General features: G+C 37.1%; 3 protein-coding genes across 3 annotated transcripts; all 3 read right to left on the bottom strand.

Moving 5' to 3' along the window:
• Nucleotides 1-9898: 9898 nt before the first annotated feature.
• LOC108360873 (putative glycine-rich cell wall structural protein 1) lies at nucleotides 9899-10690 on the bottom strand. Its single transcript, XM_017613321.1, has 2 exons — nucleotides 10531-10690; nucleotides 9899-10450 (listed from the first exon to the last, which is right to left on the bottom strand). Exons 1-2 carry the CDS (start codon nucleotides 10616-10618, stop codon nucleotides 9954-9956), a joined length of 585 nt encoding a protein of 194 aa, XP_017468810.1. The 5' UTR covers nucleotides 10619-10690; the 3' UTR covers nucleotides 9899-9953.
• Nucleotides 10691-15018: 4328 nt separating this feature from the next.
• Nucleotides 15019-15279, bottom strand: LOC108360869 (putative glycine-rich cell wall structural protein 1). The gene has a single exon (XM_017613316.1). It carries the CDS (start codon nucleotides 15277-15279, stop codon nucleotides 15019-15021), a length of 261 nt encoding a protein of 86 aa, XP_017468805.1.
• Nucleotides 15280-19079: 3800 nt separating this feature from the next.
• Nucleotides 19080-21782, bottom strand: LOC108360872 (glycine-rich cell wall structural protein 1.8-like). The gene is made up of 2 exons (XM_017613320.1): nucleotides 21639-21782; nucleotides 19080-20228 (listed from the first exon to the last, which is right to left on the bottom strand). The coding sequence occupies exons 1-2, from the start codon at nucleotides 21709-21711 to the stop codon at nucleotides 19813-19815; spliced, it is 489 nt and encodes a 162-aa protein (XP_017468809.1). The 5' UTR covers nucleotides 21712-21782; the 3' UTR covers nucleotides 19080-19812.
• Nucleotides 21783-22024: the final 242 nt, after the last annotated feature.

Below are 22024 nucleotides of genomic sequence, written 5' to 3'. Positions count from 1 at the left end.
ATCAGAAGTATATAAAATGTGGATATCTTTAAAACAGGAGCAGCTAGGATTTCAATTTAAGCGGATTCTTAACCTTAAGATATCAACAAATACAACCCTGCTTTCAGATTTTGTCGACATTTTTATGCAACCTATCTTCGCTTCCTGCCCACCGTGTACATATTTATGTGCGGGCAATGAAATGTATCTTAAGAATTTCTTTTAATAAATAAAAGCTGTCCAAGCTTTTATAAATCGGTTATTTAAGCGTGTAACGTCATTTACTTTTCATGCCACTAAGTCTAAAGTTTCCGATTTGAAACCGCGAAAATTTTGCGATATACGATTGTGAGAGTGCGCAATTAATTTTCACACTGTTTAAAAATAAGTGTTTGTGCTTTCAAGTCCTCTAAACATCAGCACTGCACCGACACCGACACGATTTTTCGGAGTACATACTAGGGATGTTGCGAATGTGGAATTTTGGATATCCGCGGATGCGAATGCGGATGTCAAGTATTTTTAAGAAATAATTGAGGTGAGTAAATAAGGAGATTTAGGTAAATAAAAAATAGAAAGGTTAGTAATTTTGAATATTGTCCTTTTAGTACTTGAATTTAAAAATTGGAACATTGTATATGATAAAAACGTTTTAAAGGACCGTAAATCAAACCTGCGCCACTAAATAACTACTCGCTCGAGGCGACAAACTTGAAAAACTTGAAACTTGAGAAAATTGTGAATTCTTTTCGATTGACGATGAACTAGTTGAGAGGACTTTCAATTATATTCATTTATTTTTTTATTGCGGTGCAATAATTCCTTTTCGAGAATTGCATCGGGGCTGCAAATGTCGGATGTATCCTCCTGAATTTCAACTTCACAATCTAGCATCATTGCAAGATCGTTGGTTAAACACGGTTGTTTTCCAAAGAATTCTTCATTCTCATTATTTTGGTTGTTTCGGAATTCGGGGAACCTATAACCTATATCAGCGCTTTTCGATTTTAGTTTTTGTAATTTATTTCTAATCCTTTCTTCTGTGACTGTTTTATCAGTGCACTTGCACAATATTCCAGGGACCGAAAATAACAGTTATTTTTTTACGAGTTAAACTTGACCTAATATTTTTATTCCGTAATAAAAGTCCCTTCCGGATAATAAACAAACCGCTTATCCTCATTTAACGAATTTGGTATCATATGAAAGAGGACTGAAATAGCTTTGAAACAGAAGTAACGAACGAAGGTTGCCACCCATATTTTTTTTTTTTTTATAATTTAATACTAAAGAAATGCATACCATACCATGGTATTCATTAACATGCTATGGTATTCATTAACAATTTTATTGAAATATTTTTCAAGGTGGCTTTCCTCGTTTAGACATTTCAGTTTTAAAGCTATTTAAATCCATTTCATTTAATACCAAACTTGTATAATTTGGGTAAGCGGTTTGTTTATTATCCGGATGGAACTTTTATTTCGGAATAAAAAATATTTGCCCAAGTTTAACTCTTACAAAAAATAACTGTTATTTTCGGTCCCTTAAATATTCGCATTCGCAAAAGATCCGCATTGATTAATGCGAATGCGAAAGCGAATGTTAAAATTAATGCGGAAGCTCCGCATTTGCGAATGCGAATACTCGCAACAACCCTGGTACATACCCTGGCGGAAGCTAGTGATTTTTTTTTAATCAAATAATTGAAAGACTACTTGAAGCGAATGCGGTGTGTAAATGTTTCTAATTTTGATACTATTTTTACTCAAAGAAACAATTTGTGTCTTGGAAGGATGAAAAACCATCTGTGAAGTGCGTATTAAAAGGAAAAATACTCACTTTTAAGTGATTTAAACCAAATGCAAATTAAAGCAGTTGAAATCAAATGCAGAGTTGGGCTATCCACTTGCTGCTTGCACACAATTCATACTGTACATTTGAAAGCACACTTACATATATGTCTGGCTGTAGCTGAGCGTGCAGAGATGCTTGTTGTTACTTGTTAGATTTCAGAAGATCTGGGTTCGAATCCCAACAGAGACAAAATGTGAAAATGATAATTCACTTTTTTTGGGTCTTTTAAATATGAAGAAGCATCTGTGAAGTGCAGAACGAAAGTGTATTCAAACGAAATATACTGACTTTGAAGTGCTTTAAGCCGAATGCCTTTTTACATAAGTAATTGAAATCAAATGAAGAGCCGGATAATTGACTGCTTCCCAGGACATCGCCATGTTAAATAAATCAGTTCGTTGCAGTGAGATTTTCAATTAGTTATTATTGAAAATAAATTATTTTATAAATTACTTTCAAATTAATTTCATTTGCTGCAGGGTACTTTCACATTAGCAGCGACACGGCACACAGTGAGACGTCCCCATATAAGCTGCGGCCAAAAGTAGTAATAATAATAATAATAGATTGGCGCTTACACATATGTTAATGTTTGGCCGAGCTTCTCCGCCGATTTGTGGCGTGCGCCTTGATGTTGTCACACAAAGCGGAGGGACCTACAGTTTTACGCCGACTCCGAACTGCGATTATATTTCTTTTTATGAGAAGCTGTTTTTCATGGCAGAAATACACTCGGAGGTTTGCCATTGCCTGCCGAGGGACGACCGCTGTTAAGAAAAAACCTTTTTCTATATTTTTTGCGATGTTGCTTTGACCAGGGCTTGAACCCAGGCGTTGCGGAGTGGAAGCGCGCACTGCTTACCACTACACCACAGCGACCAAAAGTAGTAACCGTACTAGAAATTCGCTAAAATTTCGTATATGAGGTGTTCGGCACTTAGGAATGAAGAAGTGTGGAAGAAGGTAAAATTCAACACTACCACGCCCACAGCTCTTGTAGGCGGATATAGTAATTGTTATCCGCTGGTTTTTACGAGAAAATCGGTTTACATTATCGTCCAGTAATTCTAGAAAAACAACGGTAGTTTAAAATACACCGTTAAAAAAAATTAATTTGATTTATTCAAGGAAATCTGTATGAATTTTACTGAAAAGGCTTTAAATACACTCTAAAAAAATTTTTTTTTTATTTGCGCATATTAAGAGAGGTAACCAGTTTGCTCTTTTAATGTGTGCAAATTTGCACATTAAACATTGCCTGTTTACTTTTACATACCAGATGTGTCGCGAAGAGCAAAATTACACATAAAATGTTTAAAATAGAGTAATAGTGAGCCCCTAATGTTTATTATTAGTAGGAAATGTATTTGTAGTTTGAAAATTTTTGCAATTTTAAACATTTTGTATGTGTATCTATTTATGTGTATATTTTAAAGATCTCAAGTTCTAAATCCAATCCTGAACATATTATATGTACATTTATACAGATTCTTGTTGAAAAATAGATACTTTTCAGTAGTAGGTGTACATGCTCTTTTTAGAGTGTACTTACTATTTATTATACTAACTTTGCAAAATACTTATGCACAAAAAATGTACTTTATAAATTGAAATTACACATGTTTGATTTTATGAAAAATAAAAAAATATATACATGTATTCCAAGTCCTTAGGATGGGTTAAGTTATATGTCTTTTTCTGGAAAATTTTTGGTTTCTTACAAATTATGAGATGTATACGCAAAAAAAGAACATTGGATACATTTGGATACATCTTTGGCTTGGTCAGTGATACATTTTCTTGAGACGGCGCGGCAACACTGGTCGGCTTCATTTAACGTAACTTATCATTGAGATCTCTTCAGCTAGCCTATAAAGTCATAACTAGTTTTGTTAGAAAGTCCCACTACGTTAAATTAAGCTTAGAGTTTAACTTAAATTATACAAAAATAAATTCCTGAATTATATTTCACTTTTTTAATAGTACACTCCGCGACAAAATGCTACGGTCACCCGGTTTGAGCTATTTATTACATTTTTTCTAAGTTAATTTTTTTTTTTAGAAAAGTATATATATAGTATTGTCTAACAAAAACTATACAAATAAAATTTAATTTAAAATATTAGAAAAAAATCATCAACAACGGTGTTGCACATTTTTATCCATATAAAATAAAATGCTAACATTCGTTTTACATATGGAGGAAAGTGCGCAACACCACAAACAAAAAAATTCCAAAAAACAACGTTATTTTTAAGACTCTTGAAACGTGTACCTTATTGTACTGGAACAGTTTAGTACTTGCCAAACTAAGGGTTAAAGAGAAATTACTTTATATTTTGAGGAAAAACGAGTTCAAATGTCCCACCCGTCATATTGGTATGTCCCATATATGTTTGAATAAAGAGATGTAACAATGAATGAACAGCAAATAAAATATAAAAACAATTACACCACAAAATTTTATTTAGCTATTAATCCCATTAGGATACATAAAATCCCACGCTCCCTTTTATGGTGTGAAAATCCCAAATTATGGGCGAAATTCCACGAGTTGGCAACACTGGTTATGATATTTCAAGCCCCTTAAAAGTCCCATGCCACGCTTCCCGCACCCCTCTAGACGGGCCTGATTTCTGACATAGGAAGTAAAGAGGCCGAAACAAAATTTATTTTTATATGGAAGAAAACCGCAACATCTGCGGCGAAAAAAATTGAAAAAAAATCAACGGTAATTTTTACCTACTTGAACTTTGTTGCATTTTTTTAGTTTTCTTTTTTAAAGATGGAGTTATATGAGCTTTGGTCAGAGAATGAACTGTATTTTAATTGAAAATTCCTAAAAATGAATAAATAAGCATATGCGGCGGACAATATCACTTTTTGAAATGGATGTCCTATTGATATAGGGATGTCGGAAAAACATCGATGCATTGAAAATATCGATGTTTTGCTTCCACTCGATGTATAAATAGTCGATGTAGTTTTTAAATTGCACACAAAGGAGAAGTGACTTTGACCAAAAAATTTAAATGGCTCTGAAAAGTTCCGTTAGAAACATAATTCGCCCAGCTGCAGTAATTTATTTCAAATTTTGTACAATTTTGCTAATAACATATTTTATCGATGCATCGAAATGTACATCGATATCACCATCAAAGAAAAACATCGATGTATTTTTGCCACTGACATCCCTATATTGATATGACCGTTACTGTATGTGGGCGGTGTACCCTCCATTTCAATTATCAAGGTATTTCCTGCTAAAGCTTCAGTATTTATAGATTTATCAATTTCGTATTTCTCTAAATTACCATTGTATGGGACACGGGCGTGGTTATTGTCCGATTTTAAAAATTTTCAGCTGTTTGGTATGTTTTACCACGGCCAACACGGGTTTAGGAGAAATTGGTAAAACAGTTACGGGGTAGAGCTACGGACCTTTTGCAAAAATTTATAATATTCATTTTTTCCGCCAACAGGTTATTATAAATATCTATTTTAAGTGAGGAAGATTGAGTAGTTACTAAAATATCGGGGTTATTGTCCGATTTTACCTATTTTCAATACAATCCGTCCTTGGCTCAAAAGAAGTACATTTACCTAGGGAAACGATATCGAACCGAAAGTATCGATATGGTAATAATTTAAAGTATCGCTTTAAAAATATCGGGATAATATCGGAATAAAACGACTCGATATTCCAAACATCGATACCAAAATCCAAAAAATTGATCTGATTATAGGTCTCCTTTATAGGCCGCTGTGATGTAGTGGTTAGAAGTGCGCAAACCTTGAAAATAAAAAACAGCTTCCCATAAATATACAATCCCGGTTCAGAGTCGATATAAAACTGTACGGACCCCCTTTGTGCCACAACATTAAGGTGCACGCGACAAATCGGAGGAGAAGCTCGGCCACACACTAACATATTTTGTAAGCACCGGTCTATTATTATTATTACAAGACGTAAAGATTGAGGTGTTGACTTAACACACCGAGGCCGCGGGTTCAAATCCCACCACATGCAATCCTAACTATAATTCAAGTTTCTGCTCCTTAAAGCCCAATTTATATCGGGAAGAATTGTTGAAAACATTAGGGGTACATTTAAAAGCGCCACGCCCTCGCAAACTATACAATTTGAAACCTTCGCAAATGAAATGTCAAAAAGGGCACTTTCCGCGGTAATTTTGTAACGCAAACGTGCGCAGTGTGCTGTGCAACACTCAGTCAACTATTTTGTTTACTTTCATTTTGATTTGTGCTCAACGTTTTGCGAAATGACTAAAGTAAGATTTAAATATTTACTTAGATTTCTGTTAAAATTGTAAAATTAAAACTTATCAAATAATTAATTGCCAGAAATAGCACAAAATATAAATTTCTCCTCATGAAAAACACTGCGCAAAGTTTCTCAATTGTCTAGACATGAAACTGGCCTTATTATCCTTGTAATGTGAGTTTATGATTTCCAATACGATACTAGGATTCTGGTACTGGATTCCAAAAAAAATCCTTTTAAAACTATCGCGTAGAAAATATCGGTATCGAATGCCAAAAAAAAAAACGATATGGTATAGTATCGTATCGAAATTCGTGTCCCTACATACCTCAATTTTTACTCGAGATATCGTGTTCACAGAGGAACGAACGGGCGGACAGACAGTCACGGCTTCATCGATTTCTGTTTTCATTCTGAGCATTTATGTATGATGATAGATGCTTAAAGTAAAGTACCAATATATAATAGTCTAAGATCCGACCAAGACACGACTTTCAAACATCTGTTTATTGGATGAAATCTATTTTGTATGAAATTTAACGTGGTAATAAATATTTCGCGAGTGGGTTGGCTGAAATCCTGGCCAGGATATTTTTAATTAAATATTCAAAAATTTGTATTTTTTTTAATTTTGTATTAATATGTTTAATGAATAAAAATCGAAAGTATTAAGCCTATAGAATGTGAAAAAGTTGGGTTGTCTATTTTTTTCTTGGCCTACCTATCGGGTTGGCAGGTATGAATAGGTAATAATACTAGTATGTTTCACTCATCTGTTTAACACATTCTATAGGCGTTATGCTTTCGATCGGTATTGTTACGATTATCCTATTTTCCAAATATCTTACGGCTCGTTTCGCTGGATTGTTAAATAAATGCTAACGATGACCAGATTGTAGCACAATTAACTTTATTGTAAAACAAACAATTTACAATACTCACTAATACAGTAAAAACACTTTATAATACTCGTTAAAGCAATAACAACGCTTTACTAAACTTGTTAACACAATTAAACTTATAGCTTGCTTATTCGCAACTCACTTCTCTGCTCACTTTACTTGTAGCTTGCTGACTTGTAGCTCCAACTCCGGTGTAGGGTTGCCAGACGTACTGCTTTTGGGAGTAAACGTACTCCTTTTTATTGCAATGTACTCCCTTGTACTCCCAAAAAAAAATATCTGGAAATGTACTCCTTTCTTAGTTTTGTACTTCTTTTGTACTCCTTTTTCCAGCTATTAATATTTTATCATACACAGGGTGTAAAATAATAACTGTTGCACAGGTTTTTTTTGCAAAATAAAAGCGACCTTTATAGATTTTGCAAAAAAAGTAGTTTATTGTTAATTATCCACAGATTTTACTTAAATTTTATTAATAAGTTTTTCAATTTTAAGCTTCATTTGGGTTTACCAGCGGTACACACTTTGAGAGAAAAGCGCAAGCGGCACGCAAGTCTTCGTCGGTTACCTTATTATATATCTTCTGTAATCTTCTTGGCTCCTTTATACTCGGTCTTCGAAAAGACTCGCAACTGGTGACTAGGAGACCATCATTCGACCAACCCTATAGTTATTTATGGGCTTTTCCTACCAAAAGTGGTAAGTTTTTTTCCATTTGGTAGGTTGGTAGGCTTGATTGGATTTTGGTAGGTTTCGGGACAATGGGTAATAGTTATTTGCGAAAAATATAAAATATGTACGTCTCTCCAAATATTTTAGCAACCTTTTTTTACACAAATATTTCACCGGTTCACCATTTTTAGAAATTCTTCAGGAGAGACGAAAAATCGATGTAGTTTCGCATTACCTGTCATTCTGCATCAAAAACTAAACTTCGAAAAAAATGGACTAGGCACCTTTTCACCTTTAGGTAGCGATATAATTTATGGCGTACTTGGACCAAGATTCCAAAAAAGTCTGCCAATGGGCTCGTACTCAACCATATTTCAGGCGGAAGTCTTCCCAATCGAAGTCTGTGTTCGCGAATGTCATCTTAGAAGGCAAATGAGGCCAGAATAAATATTATGTCGGACACTCAGGCAGCGTTAAAGGCCTTAGAGTCTTTTAAAACGGCATCAAGGCTTGTAAACTTTTGAACCACCTGCGAGCCCACAATAGCGTCACGCATGAAGGGTTTGAAGGCAACGAAAGGGCTGACTGTCTCGCAAAGCGTGAAGCCCAAATGCGTTTGCATGGTCCCTAGCCTTTCTGAGGTACATCTAAAGGATACACTGCAGACCTACCTAGGAGCTAACTGGGAATAATCTAAAATTGCTGCCTACTAGCGGAAGTCAAAGGGAATGAGACAATCAAAGATATGCATAACTCCTTCCAGCAGGAACTCCGAAAGACACCTTGAACTTAGAACTCTTACTGGCAATCTGACAGCACACTGCAAGTTAACGAACAGTTTTAATTAAATGGGTCTTTCTGTAGAGACGGACTGTAGGGTTTGTCGGCTGGTGAAAGAAACCCCTGAGTATATTCTATGTGCCTGTCCACGAAGCGTGAATCGTAGATTGATACACCTTGGAGAACGATTGCCTTCTCCATCTAAAATTTGCAACATGGCCTTATGCAAAGTGCTGAGCTTTTTAAAAAGCCTAAGGTTGGAGTGATTACAATTTTGATTTAGCACAATATATCTTCTTAGGTCGCAGCGCGGGTATCTTCGACGTTATAATAATAATATCGTCACTAGACACGAATAAAGAGCTCGGAAAAACTCTTTGGGGAGTTCTGGGGAATACTGTTGCACTCGAAAACATAGTTGACCGTTGGACATTGTTGGATTGTTGGATAGTTGGATAGTTGGACATTTTTGAGTGTCCGCGTCCGTTTATCGGAAAGTCCGTGTATGGGAGAGCATTTTGTATAGAAAAAAAAACAAAAATTGTTCGTTCCCAAGAATGTGTCCGCTTATAGGACTGCTTTCACTGTATATTAACTGTGTAATTAAAAAATGTCCAAAATAATTGAAAATGATCAAAAATAACATGATGTAATTAAAATTAACGAGTTAATTAAAAAAATTTGTTTAAGTAATTAATTATAAATCGTTAAAAAGGTACTAATATCGGTATTTAATCATTGAACATGATTTAATTAATAATCATTATGAATATTAATCATTATTTAACAAGTATGGTATAATTGCGAGTACGTACTTGCTTTAACGTTTACAATATACCCAAATGAAATTTATAATATTTTTTGTACTCTATTGTATTAAACTGTCGAAGTCAAATAGAACAGGGCATGAATAAATAGTTTTGTACTTGGTACAAGTCTGGTCATTTTCGAACTAGTTCGGTTTTAGTCAGGAAATTCTAGTTGGTGACTAGTATTTTGCCTGACTAGTTTGGGGTTTCACTGTAGGGTCATTATAGGAAAACAAAAATTTCGATATTTTCGCGAGAAACTTCTCCGTCGTTATAGGCTTTTATCATAAATATATTTCGATTCGTGCTGATTGTTTCTGATTCTATACATTAAAGAAACTCTACATGGAAAACTCTCAATTGATCACTTGCTTTTAAATTACATATTACAAGAATCTAAAGGGGTCCATAAGTTTTCAGTCCGGGCCTGAGATTTCTCTCAACGACACTGTGCGAATTTCAAGTAGTGAACGTGTCTTGAAGTTTTCAAAATTACAAACGAAGGGCATACATAAGTAGACAATTATGTACATACAATTATGCGAATATTCACTCTTACATATGCACATATCCGAAGTCCATAAACAGATCCATTTTAAATTAAAAACACAATATAACATAATCAGTTCTCCTTTATTTGTCTTAAGAATAAACATACAACCGGAGATTTTAACGTCCCCCGCCGCCACCTCCACCGTAGCCACCATAACCAGAACCGCCAGGAAGGCCAGGATATCCAGGAGAGCCGCCACCTCCGCCGCCACCACCACCGCCTCCACCATAACCACCGGGCAGTCCAGGTTGTCCGGGTCCACCGCCATAGCCACCATAGCCACCGCCACCAGGCCCTCCAAAACCGCCATTACCTCCTCCGTAGCCACCGCCACCACGACCATAACCACCGCCGAGACCTCCAGCGCCCCCATAAGATCCGCCACCTGGCTGACCGGGCTGCCCAGCCCCACCGCCAATTCCGCCACCACCATTACCACCATAGCCTCCGGCACCGCCGTATCCATTACCACCCGGTTCACCGGGCAGGCCATAGGGACCACCGCCACCTCCACCACCTCCTGGTGAGCGCTTGGCTCGCGGTGGTCCTACTGGACTTAAAACGGCTGCTTCAACTGCCACCGCTGCCGCGTTTTCACTATCAACTTCATGCGCTGTAATTCAAATATATCAAATAGTAATTAAAAATCATTAATATGTAAATCGTGTTTTAAAAATTGGCATTGTGTATTACCGTTTGTAAGATCGCAATATGCGACAGTCATCAAAGCAAGCGCAGCCACAATCGGCGCCAACAACCGGCTGGCACTCGAACGTTGCATCTTCGAACACGTTTCAATACAAATGCAAAGCTCTGCGTTCCTCTAAAACCGAACGACAAGTAAACATTGAACGTTCCGCGTAGATGTTTTATATGCACCGATTCTTTAAATGTTTTATTTTATCCCCTGTTAATGTACATTAGGGTGGTCCTAAGATGTATAAAAAAAAATTAAGAATTTGTATGCTCTCACCCCCTAGGATTATTCTATACCGAAAAAATATACCCCTATTTTTATTTTGAAATCAAACAATATTTACCAGAGTTTTCCGATCGAAAAATATTCACTTTCAAGAATTCCATACCATTTCTACGAAAAGTTCTTTTTCCCCCATATAAAATACATGGAAAACTTTGAGCGACCTCTAAATATTAGTTGATTTCAAAATAAAAAAGTAGGGATATATTTTTTTCAACATAGAACAATCTTAGGGGGTGAGAGCGTTAAAATTCCGACATTACTTTGTTTGGACCACCCTAGTGTACATACCTTTTTTCATACTTATGTATCTAAGTATGTTTGTATGTATACTTATATTTTTAGCAAATATTTCACTGGGTGCCCGCTGAAGCGTGCGAATTTATGCCATTCTATAAGTAAATATCGATCAGGTTGTGCACACAATTTTTAACTCAAATGACACAAATACTAATATTAAAAGTTTTAAATAAATAAATAAATATAGTACCTTAAACCTTAATTTTAAAACACTAGATTTCATTGCCATATGTGAAATATAATTCTAATATCAATCAGTTACACGGTGTCTACGAAAAACTATATTTTAGATACGAGTTCCTTTAACGCGAAAAGTTCTTAGCCAGTTTTTCTTTGCTCCCATCCAAAAACACCCAATATGTCTCACTTGAGCGCTACAAAGTACATCAACAAGTCGAAGGCGTTTGTCCAGTATTGGTATCAATGTAGCCGCCTTGCCAAATCACGGCATTTGTAGACCTATCTCAAGGCAAGACTATTTGGTAGTAAAAAAGATTTTTTGAGGTTAATTCAGCCATATGTTTGAAATTTACTCCACAAAACTTGGCTCTATGCCATTACGTCAATAACATGTCGATGAAGCCATTCCCGAAATCAGCAGCTGAAGTTCTTGGTAAATCTAGCCATTTCTCGGTATTCTAGCCATACTTCCAGCTAGTAACGCTACTTCAGAAAGACGTTTTTCAACCAGAAAGGTGATAATCACCATTAAGCGTAAAGGCAGCAAACTTAACGCAGTGGACTTCTGGCACCAATAGATAAGTGGTCTGTAGCAAGAAGCCATAATTGCGTTATTCAAGATGACAGGAAAACGAGAAACTTCATTGGATTGGAGCTCACAGTCACCTTTTGCGAACCAGATCAAACATGTTTGTACAACAACAAATCTGAATTTACATGGATAAAAATACGTTCCATAATTCAACTGAATACAACTTACTTAATATGGGGAAATATTTCAAGTCATAACTAGAGCTCGGATATTTATGCAAGTGCATATTTTTGTTTAACATCACAGAAAGTCCACACCTGGGTAGAAACTCATTATAGAAGGAAGTGAGTTAATTTGGTCCTAATATGTTTTGCCTATTTTTTGCATTTTTTGTATATGCTTTGCATATTTTCTTTAAGTAAAGTTTTATCAGCACGCCATCCTGATTGCAGCCCTTGTTAACTCTGCACGTAACATATTGCCCTCCTTCGAACGAATCCAATTTACCATTAAAGAATGTACTCTACACCGTAAAGCAGAATTGCACATGCTACCGTAGGTGGCATTGTCAAAAACACCCTCAATGTCTACAAACATGCCCAGGCGAATTCGCATTGCTAATTCTGACAACCAGATTTTGCAAAGCCGTCTCAAAGCCGACTCACAAATACGAAGGCGAAACTCTGCTAATCTATCCAAGGCTCTGTGCTTGGTCCTTTGCTTTGGAACATTATGTACGACGGAGTTATTCGCCTCAAAGTACCCAAGGCGACCGAAGTAATTGGTTTTGCGGATGACATCGCAGTAGTAAGTAGTAGAAATTTGCGATAATGGTAGGGCTGCCATATGAACCAACGACTACAGATCACGCAATCCGACATCGTTGTATTTGTAATCGATTTTCAGAAAAAAAGTTTTCGTAGCGTTTTTGATGTTTTTTGGTTCTGTTTACATCGTCTTCTACCTCTTCGTAGTGATATTTTAGCGATTTTATGTGTTTTCTGCAGCGATTTTAATTATAAATTTTGATTTATTACAAACTTATGATATAATATGAAGTGCTTTTGTCGCTCCCTTCCCTTTCGTTTCAACAAAACTTACGTGCGAAAGGATGTAGCAAAATTTTATTTTGACAGCCAAAAACAAAAACATAAAAAAATTAGATCATGAGATCATTACAACGTACGCCAACAAAACAAAGCAACTTATCACAACTAAAGCACACAGAATTTTTCACAATGCATGCACCTTTTTTATTCTTTATAAAAATATATTTTATACTAAATACATCAAAAAACGTACAAATAAAATTTCTAAACTTTGTGCTAAACTCGGGAAAATTCAATAAATTTGCATACAAATTGCAACTTTCTAAACAGATTTTTATAAAAATTTTGTAAATGAAGTTTTGCAGCCCATTAAATTTTAGTTGATTTTTGATATTGGTTTTACTGAGAGTTTCTTCCATACAAACCATGTTCGACAATTCTTTTTATATGGAAGACACTCTCAGCAAAAAAAATGCTAAAAATCAACGAAATTTTCTAGCAACTTCAGACTTGCACTTTATTAATTGGCTCAAAAGCTACATTTTCAAAAGTTCTCTAAAGGATCTGATTAGAAATTGAGATCTGATGAAAGAGCCTCCGAGCCAATAATTTTGTACGGCACTGTTAAGTACTCTAGGTTTCATGAAAGAAAAAAAAATTAAGTACAAGATAACATTAAAATGTCAATCATATTTTTCGTTGCTGTGAACTTGTTTCTAAACTTCTGTCTTTTCCTTAATATCATTGTAAAACTCTGTGCACGACATTTGGAACGTATTTAGGTACATATTAATTAATCAGCGCTTTGCACTTACCGATTGCTTTGTCATAATAAATTTAAAAAAATATTTAAATTCCATGCTGCCTGTAATGGGTTTTGAACCCTGACGCTCTGGAAATGAGCAAATTGTAGAAAGCATCTTCACGCACTCAGCTGCAGCCAGACATAGAAATGTGCATTTAAATGTTGGGTTTGAATTAACACCACGAATGCGTGGTATAAAAGCATTATTTTTAAATACGAACATTTTAAAACGATAATCAAATAAAAAATATTCATGTAAACTATGCGTTATTTCCCTCAGTGAATTCGTAAAATTTGTCTGAATGTTACAACGCGTTTTTTCTCTTAGTGTAGTAATTTTTTAACTTTTATTCAAGTTTGTGCAATCAAATCGAAAACCGGGACATTTTAAGGTTGGACCGGGATGCCGGGACAAATAGTCTAAAACCGGGACATGTGCGGGAAAACCGGGACGTCTGGCAGCCCTAGATAAAGGCAATAAAGCCATAGAAGCTATACAATCGTAGCTACACAAAAAATTACCTTAAGCTTTCAGAGCAGAAAACGGAGGCGGTACTCAGCTTTAGCATGGAAAAGTTAGAAGAGGTTACCATACAAGTTCGCAAACATAGCGTCACTACTCTTTCCCATGTTAAGTATGTACCTTGGGATTCGTTCAAAATCCACCCGGATTCGTTCAAAATCCACCCGGATTCTGCCAATAAAAAAAAATCCTCTACGACAGTGGCAGCTTTATCGCGGATAATGCTAAACACGCGCGGGCCAAAGCAGCGTCGACGGCAACTGCTCGCAAGCATGGTAAAGAGCCAATTGCTATACGGGGCGCCTATTTGACACAACGCATCCCAACACTCTTCGTACTTCAGCGGTGTGAGGTCAACGTAGAGATTATGTGCACTTCGAATATGCTGCGCGTCCAAAACAGTCTCCGACGAGGCAGCATTGGTTGTCGATATACTGGCGGAAGAGGCAGTACAATGTTTTGGGAGCGAGATTGAACCCTCCGCGGCAAGAGTTTTCGTATATCGTGTTGCCTAATTTCTAGCCTCTCAAAGTTATTCTTACATGAGAAAAATATGTAAGTTGGATGAGAAACTCGAAATCAGTTTTTTTCTTTTGCAAATATTCATTGCTAGTACTAGAAAACAAAACAAGTATCGTTGGATTAAAGTTTACATCTTTCCAGAATCTATAAAAATGCACAAGCGAATTCCGTGAACTTCATTTCACTTCTTTAAAGTTGGCCGATGGTCTTATTTACAGACGTAAGGACTAATTTAATGCAAATGATATAAAAACGTCTACGTTGCATCAAACTATGCCATACATTTTATTTTTAATATCCACCCCCACCACCGAAAGGACCACTATATCCATATCCATTACCGCTGCTGCCGCTACCGCTACCACCGGGTCCATAGTAACCGTAACCACCATTACCACCGGCTCCGCCATAGGGCCCATTCGGGCCATAGCCACCATATCCATAACCGCCAGGCCCACCACCACCGCCGCCGCCGCCGCCTCCGCCTTCGTATTGTGCGCCACAAAGCAAGTTAGAAGCAAGAAACGTTATTAGGAAGACAATTAGCTTCATTGTGATGAAATTCGCTTTTTCCGAATTAGACGTTCACTTTTATATGCCAACTCTAGAATAAACAGCAGTGAGAATGAAATATTTGTTTGAGCAGGTGCAGTGATGAAAAAGATTATAGCTTTAATACCTAATATTCACTTTTACTCGCATTCAAAACAATATATGTATGCATGTTAGTTGAATCGAGTAGTCAGCGTCAAAAATACGGATACCCTAACGTTTCGACGAATTTATTTACTTATATTTTCCATACCAAACTTTTGTTTATTTTTATAAAAAGATAGCTCATTGAACTGCAGAAACTATAGGAATAAATTTTTTTAATTTCATACAGAAATCGGGAAAATTTAAGAAATACGAAGAAGTTTTCATAAAAATTTAAAATTTTTCAATTTCTGTTATGCAGCTCTGTAGATCATTAATTTTAGTATAATAAAGTGCAAGTTTCAAGTCGCTAAAAATTACCCTTGATTTTTGAGAATTTTAGTTTCCAACTAGCTTGCGCAAGTTGGATTTTTTCTTCGAGTGCGGCTTAGGAACAAAAAAAAATATGCTTTATATTTCACCGTTTTGGAATGTACCCGATTTTTGACGCTGACTGTATAAAGCGCAAATAAATCCACATGCATACTTGGACATACGCAAATACGTTTCATCGCTATTGCAATTAATTTTGTATACTAACTAAATTTTGTATACTAAACTAAATTTTTCCTCTCTTAAATCGATTTTGTGGAACGAATGTGATAAAATAGCAAATAAATGCTAAATGTGAATATATGAGTTAGAGTACCTTTTTTAGATTAACTTGATTCGTTCCATTCATTGCTCAGTCCTTTAAATTAATTTTGGAAGCTTAAATTAAAATTGAACTTAAGTGTTATTACCAAGGAACCAAATTCACATATTTTCAACTTCGTCTTACCTCTCTGTAATTCTGTAAAGCAACCTTATTATATGTTAAGCCCCACGATTGAGAGAATACAAAGGTTGCGCCGATCTCGGACCGCTATTCCTCTCTTAACGAATTTGACAGAATCGTTGTTTGCATGACGTCACACTGTGCGACTTGCTTACGTTTTCCTTGCAACATTTTTTCTTCTTCTTCCATTCTTGCTCACGTTTTGTCATTTCTCTCTCGCGATTGCACCAATGTGACGTCATAAAAAGTTATTCTCAAAAATCCTCTCTGATCGGCGCAATCTTGTATTCTATCATTCTTGGTTAAGCCCTACAATTACACATTTGGTTGTAAATTTTTGCACAATAAACAGTGATTGCATATAGTACATACATGTATACATTTTTTTTTTTTGGAAAGGTATAGAAGAATAAAAATTTCCAAGGGCTTTTTCCTTTTATGCCATCTTTTATATGATTTGAAATGGCTAATTCCCATCTCATGGTGGTCGAATTTTGTAGGAACTGCTGCTAAGTATACCATGACTGCTCTGAAGCCATAGTTAAGCTTGCGATACCCCTCCCTATAATGTAGTTGCCCGATCCGCTTATCCGTATTGTTCACACTCCAATTAGACGTGGGTATGCCAGGTTTAAACTCTTGGTGCAACTCCTAGGTGACCGCTGTGTGAAATAGAGTGACTGGTGTCAATAATTTTCAGACGAGCTCACAGGTAGCCTCAGACTACGTTATCGATAATAGCTCCACGGATGGACTATCGTTTCAGGAGACTGACGTACCTCTGTCAATGTATAAATGAAGAGGGCGGATCTTGTTGTTGTTGTTGTAGCGGCTACAACAACCCCGCCCAGATCGGTTGATATCTCAGTCGTTGTCGTCAAGTTCCACTAACAACAGCCCTAGGAAGCGTGCAGCCTTCATCGGGTCGGTCCACAAGGAAAGCCGTTAGGGTTGTCGAGTTTTCCGGGCATGCGAAGAGATGTTTCGAGTCATGTGGGGTCTCTCCGCATGCCGGACACTCATTTGGCACATCCTCATTCAATCTACTTAGGTAGGAGTTTACCCTGCTACAGTAGCCAGAGCGAAGTTGGGCTATTGTCGTTCGTGTCTCCCGAGGCAGATGAAGCTCAGTCTCGTCTATGTCTGGTGGTGGTGTGCCTAGAACGGCATTCACAGGTCTAGAGTCTATATAACTCGAGACTGACTCCCACTGAATGCCGTTCAGGGCCAGTCGGTAAGCTGACGGGTCCAGAGGTTGCTTGATGGACCTCTGGACTTCGTCCGTCAGTTAATATAGATGCCTCCTGACGTGCCTAGGCGAGGGCTCCTCTGCAAGCAGCTGTCTGTTTGGGTGGCTACTTCTGTGGGTCCCGATCAGAAACTGCTTGCAGAGCATTATGTTGTGCTTCTTTATGGGGAGCATTTGTACCTCGTTGTGGAGGTGATGTTCGGGCGACATCAGGAGGCATCCTGTCGCTGTCCTGAGTGCGGTGTTCTGTACAGTCTGTAGCTTCGTCCACTGTCACCCGAGTCATTCCGGTACGTACAACCGGCTGTCGTGGGCGGATCTAGATTATCCTGCTTGAATTGTATTGGTTTGGATCCAGGTTCATTTCTTTTGTGAACCCTACAAATATTTTTATATCACAATAAAATAAACGATCTAGTCTCCATGGCTTCGGCCTCTTTAGGTGGCTTTAATACCATTTCCTTCACCTCCCATTGGCATTGGACATGGTGGCGGCTTTAAAAGGTTGAGTTGCCATACCACAGGTCATCAAGCTGAAAATGCATATTCCGACACAATTAACGCAACCCGTCCATCAAGCTACGACCTATTCGTGAATAAGCTCACTGACCTCTAGTTGCCAAATAATCCCCCGAGGGAATGTGTATGGAAAAAATCGATTTGGAGTCATTCCATAAGCGTCTTGATCGGTGGTATTAGGACCGAGTCGGATTATATCGGTAGCTGCGGCAGTTTTAAATGCTATGTCAATAAGCATTAAGGGTATTCTCGCGGTCTTGCAAAGCACTTGCACGGTTCCCGGATTGCACGGTTTTTAAAGCTGTCGCATACGAAAACCGATTTTTACGGTGCAATTTGATATTCAAGACTCAGAGAATACCCCTACTTCAGCATGGCGCTAGATGCCAGAGTGACAGCACCACTTAAACCAAACAGGTCGCACCGGTGTAAGCCAGCTGCCTAACTAATATAGCTCTCTTTAGCGAATTCCAACAGACAAGCATCCCAAAAAACATAATAGATTCAACTATGGCTTCACAGAGTACAGAAATTACACATAACTTCATAAATAGGCTACTGGTGCCTTTCTCACAATTTCCATAATGTTAGATTTATCTTGACCCTCTCAAAGAGATGCTGGCGAGCATCTCCAATCGAGGGCAGAGTTGAGTAGAGGATCTGATACTTTGCAGTGAATAAGACCAATTAGAATTGACGGACAGTTCTCTATTACTATGTTTGACGGCGAGGCCGCTGTTAGACGACCATTTAGTCACTAGATTTAGATAGATTTTGGTAAGGTCATCAAGAGTGCCCAGAAATCTACCCTCAATCAGACAGCCCATCTTCTCCAGCTCCTTCATCAAGCCGTTAGCAAGCACTATCCACAGCGGGGTGGCTCTAGTATTACTGTAGGCGATAAATATGACTGAACCACTCAGCCGCGACATTTCTCCAGCAGAACATTATCTAAAGCTCCCTGGATGTAGAGGAAGACCCCCACCTTAAAGTCTTCCCTTACCCACTTCATAGTTGCATAAAAGGCCATCTCCACTGACCATATAGAATATTCTGCAGTAGATATTTTTTGTTTTTCATTTAGTCTATTCTCCATTTTAATACACACAGGCAAGATTTCTAAAACCAACACTATATACATACTTAGATAGAACGTGTTAAAAAACTAACACTCTTCCACCTCAAGAGAGAACATCCATTATATAGTATTTTACAAACAATTCCATTTATAAATGCGCACAAACATACGAACATATATGTAGATATGCAAAAAAAAAACAAAAAAAAAAAACCTCAGCCACGAAATGTTTCCACGATTTCTAGTCCCTATTGTCTGTGCGCCAATTAGCGCTTGCAATACGAAAACAATCAACCCATATGCCGCCGCAACAGCCCACACGCTCAATATTTGACGGTCAAACAGTGGCTTGATGTTTCACGCTCGACGAAAAAGCTACCTGGCTGGGCCAAGAGTTGTCATACCAAATGCAAATAAATTGAACGTACGTAAGGTCACAACTCCTATTTACTACATACATATGTACATATGTATGTACATTCGCTGTGTACGTGAGCAGGGCGGAGCAATTTGTCGTGATGTCATCAATCTCGCGTGAGAAGCATCGGGAATGACACTAATTACAGACCTTAAAAATTTACGGTGCAATTATATACTTTTTTTTATTTCTATGATAATACTACATATATCTAGATAATACATATTAGACACTGTTGTAGGTACATAGTATACTTTATAATCTAGTGCGATCAGCTAGTAAATAATACATACAATAAAAATGAATCGATGAAATACAATATATGTAACTTTACAATGGTTTTTGTTTTATAAAAACCTCGTAAGCATAGCGATGGGCAGAAGGAGCAGCCAGAGTGAATTCATTTGTGTGAACTTCGCATTCGCTGACGATCGGTAACGCTGATCGTAGTAGTCAGGATACCCGCCTGTATTAGGATAGCTACCTGGTGCCACCGGATAGCCGCCAGGTGCACCTGGCATTCCCGGCATTCCAGGCATGCCTCCGGCACCGCCACTATACGCAAAGCGACGTCCCTGGTCATCTATGCCGCCTACGTAGTAGCCACCATTGCCGCCGGCACCGCCATAGGCATTGCCGCGGCTATCCACACCGCCATAGCCAAATCCGTAATCACTGGTACCTGGCGCTCCCGGCATACCGGGTGCTCCTGGCGAACCCGAAGCTCCCGCCCAACCACCAGCCCCACCTCGACCACCTTGCGCTGCAATAAAAAAAGTTTAGTAAATATATGTACATACATACTATGTATATATTGAACGGCGATTTAGTACTTCTTTGCCTTCGGCGTTTCTGAGAAATCACTAATAAGCATTAAAACATTTGCACGGCTGCAGCGACTGTGGCAGTATACAAATTGCTTAATGCTTATCCAAACAAATATGTATGTACATATGGGTCATTCCATTCAAAATTTACATCTCAATGTCAATTGGTGTGAAATATTTTTTTTACAGTCTTTATCATAAAAAAGACTCCTATTTTTTATTTCATCATTATATTCGAAAATCTCGAAAAAAAGAAATTTCGGAAATTTTCAACTCACAGAGGAGTGAATTTTTTAAATTTTTTGCAGTTCATAAAGAAAAACGGGTAAGCAATCAGAATTTGCGTGATTACCTCGGCTTTCCATTAGAGCCACACACACAGATTAAAAAAAACAAAATTTTTTATTTTTTTTTTTATCTAATAGTATTTTTATTAATTATATTAATTATACACCATTTTATTTTTTTTTGCAGTCTTAATAGTTGTCAAACTTTTGGAGAACAGTGTGAAAATTTGAGAATCGAAATAAAGTTTTAGGCGAAGACATGCGCTGCCATTGCTACTTTATGTACGCAGGCAAGAAAAACTCGTAACTTCTACGATTTTGGTTTTTTCAATTTCTCAAACTCTTACAGTGTACTCCATAAAGTTTGACAACTATTTAACATACAAAGATCAAACGGTGTATAATTACAAGTAATTTTTAAGCAGAAAACAAATTCGACTTCAATTCTCATATAAAAATTTAAGTTTATCGTTAATTTCTTCACGATCCAATTATCGGATCTAAACAAAATTAGTATAGACCACCCGTGAGGTACCACCTTTCCGATGAAAAAAGAATTATCAAAATCGGTTAACGTGGTCCAAAGTTATGCGGTAACATACATAAAATAAAAATTCAAATATTCCGACGAGCTCCCTTTTTTGAAGTCGGTTGATAAAAAATGGTAAAAAAAATATTAAAACATTACATTTTTGAATGCAAAAAGTTATTTATTTAAATATGTCTCACACTCTAGTGGAAAGCCGAGACAATTACGCACATTTTGATTTTTTAACCGATTCGCTCCGACAAATAGTTGATTACCTGCAATAACTTTAAAGACGATACTTCTCGGTGAGTTAAAGATTTTGGACTTTTTTTTTCGATGAAGAATGTAACAAAAAAATATTTCACCCAAAAAAGCATTCAGTGGTAGATTGTGTATGGAATGACCCGTATGTAGATAGTCTAAGCCGGTGAACAGCAGTGTCTGTCTACCAATAGTACTTTTTATGCACTGCACATTGCACTTTTATGTAGGCATGCGAGTTTTGTTTGTTGTGCATTTGTATAACTCACCTGAGCAAAATAAGACGCAATTCAATGCCAATAGAATCACACCCGCCTGTCTGAGCTTTAAACTTGGTTTCATCTTCCCGCTAACACTGACACTAGTCGACTAAACAAACCTGACCCAGCCCAGGCGACTTTTGCTCGCTTTTTACAAGTCGCTGGGCATCAGTCACTCTTTGCAGTTCAGGTGATTCAGTTCGAAACTTCTCTTCCAAACAAATTGTTTCTCTTTTTTCCCAAAGTTTATTTTGTTACTAAAAATGTTTCTGTTTACTTAGTAGCAAAATACATGGCATATCTGATTACCGTCTAAATTGCTCGCAATTTGTAGAATCTTTGAGTAGTCACACTTTAGTATATATGTTTATTTACATACATATGTATATATTTAC

This window comes from Rhagoletis zephyria, unplaced genomic scaffold (genome assembly GCF_001687245.7).
Source record: "Rhagoletis zephyria isolate East Lansing unplaced genomic scaffold, Rhagoletis_zephyria_1.1 Rzeph_scaffold_00646, whole genome shotgun sequence".
NCBI lineage: Eukaryota > Metazoa > Arthropoda > Insecta > Diptera > Tephritidae > Rhagoletis > Rhagoletis zephyria.
The sequence above is the reverse complement of the archived record's forward strand: the minus strand, read 5'-3'. Positions and strand labels throughout refer to the sequence as shown.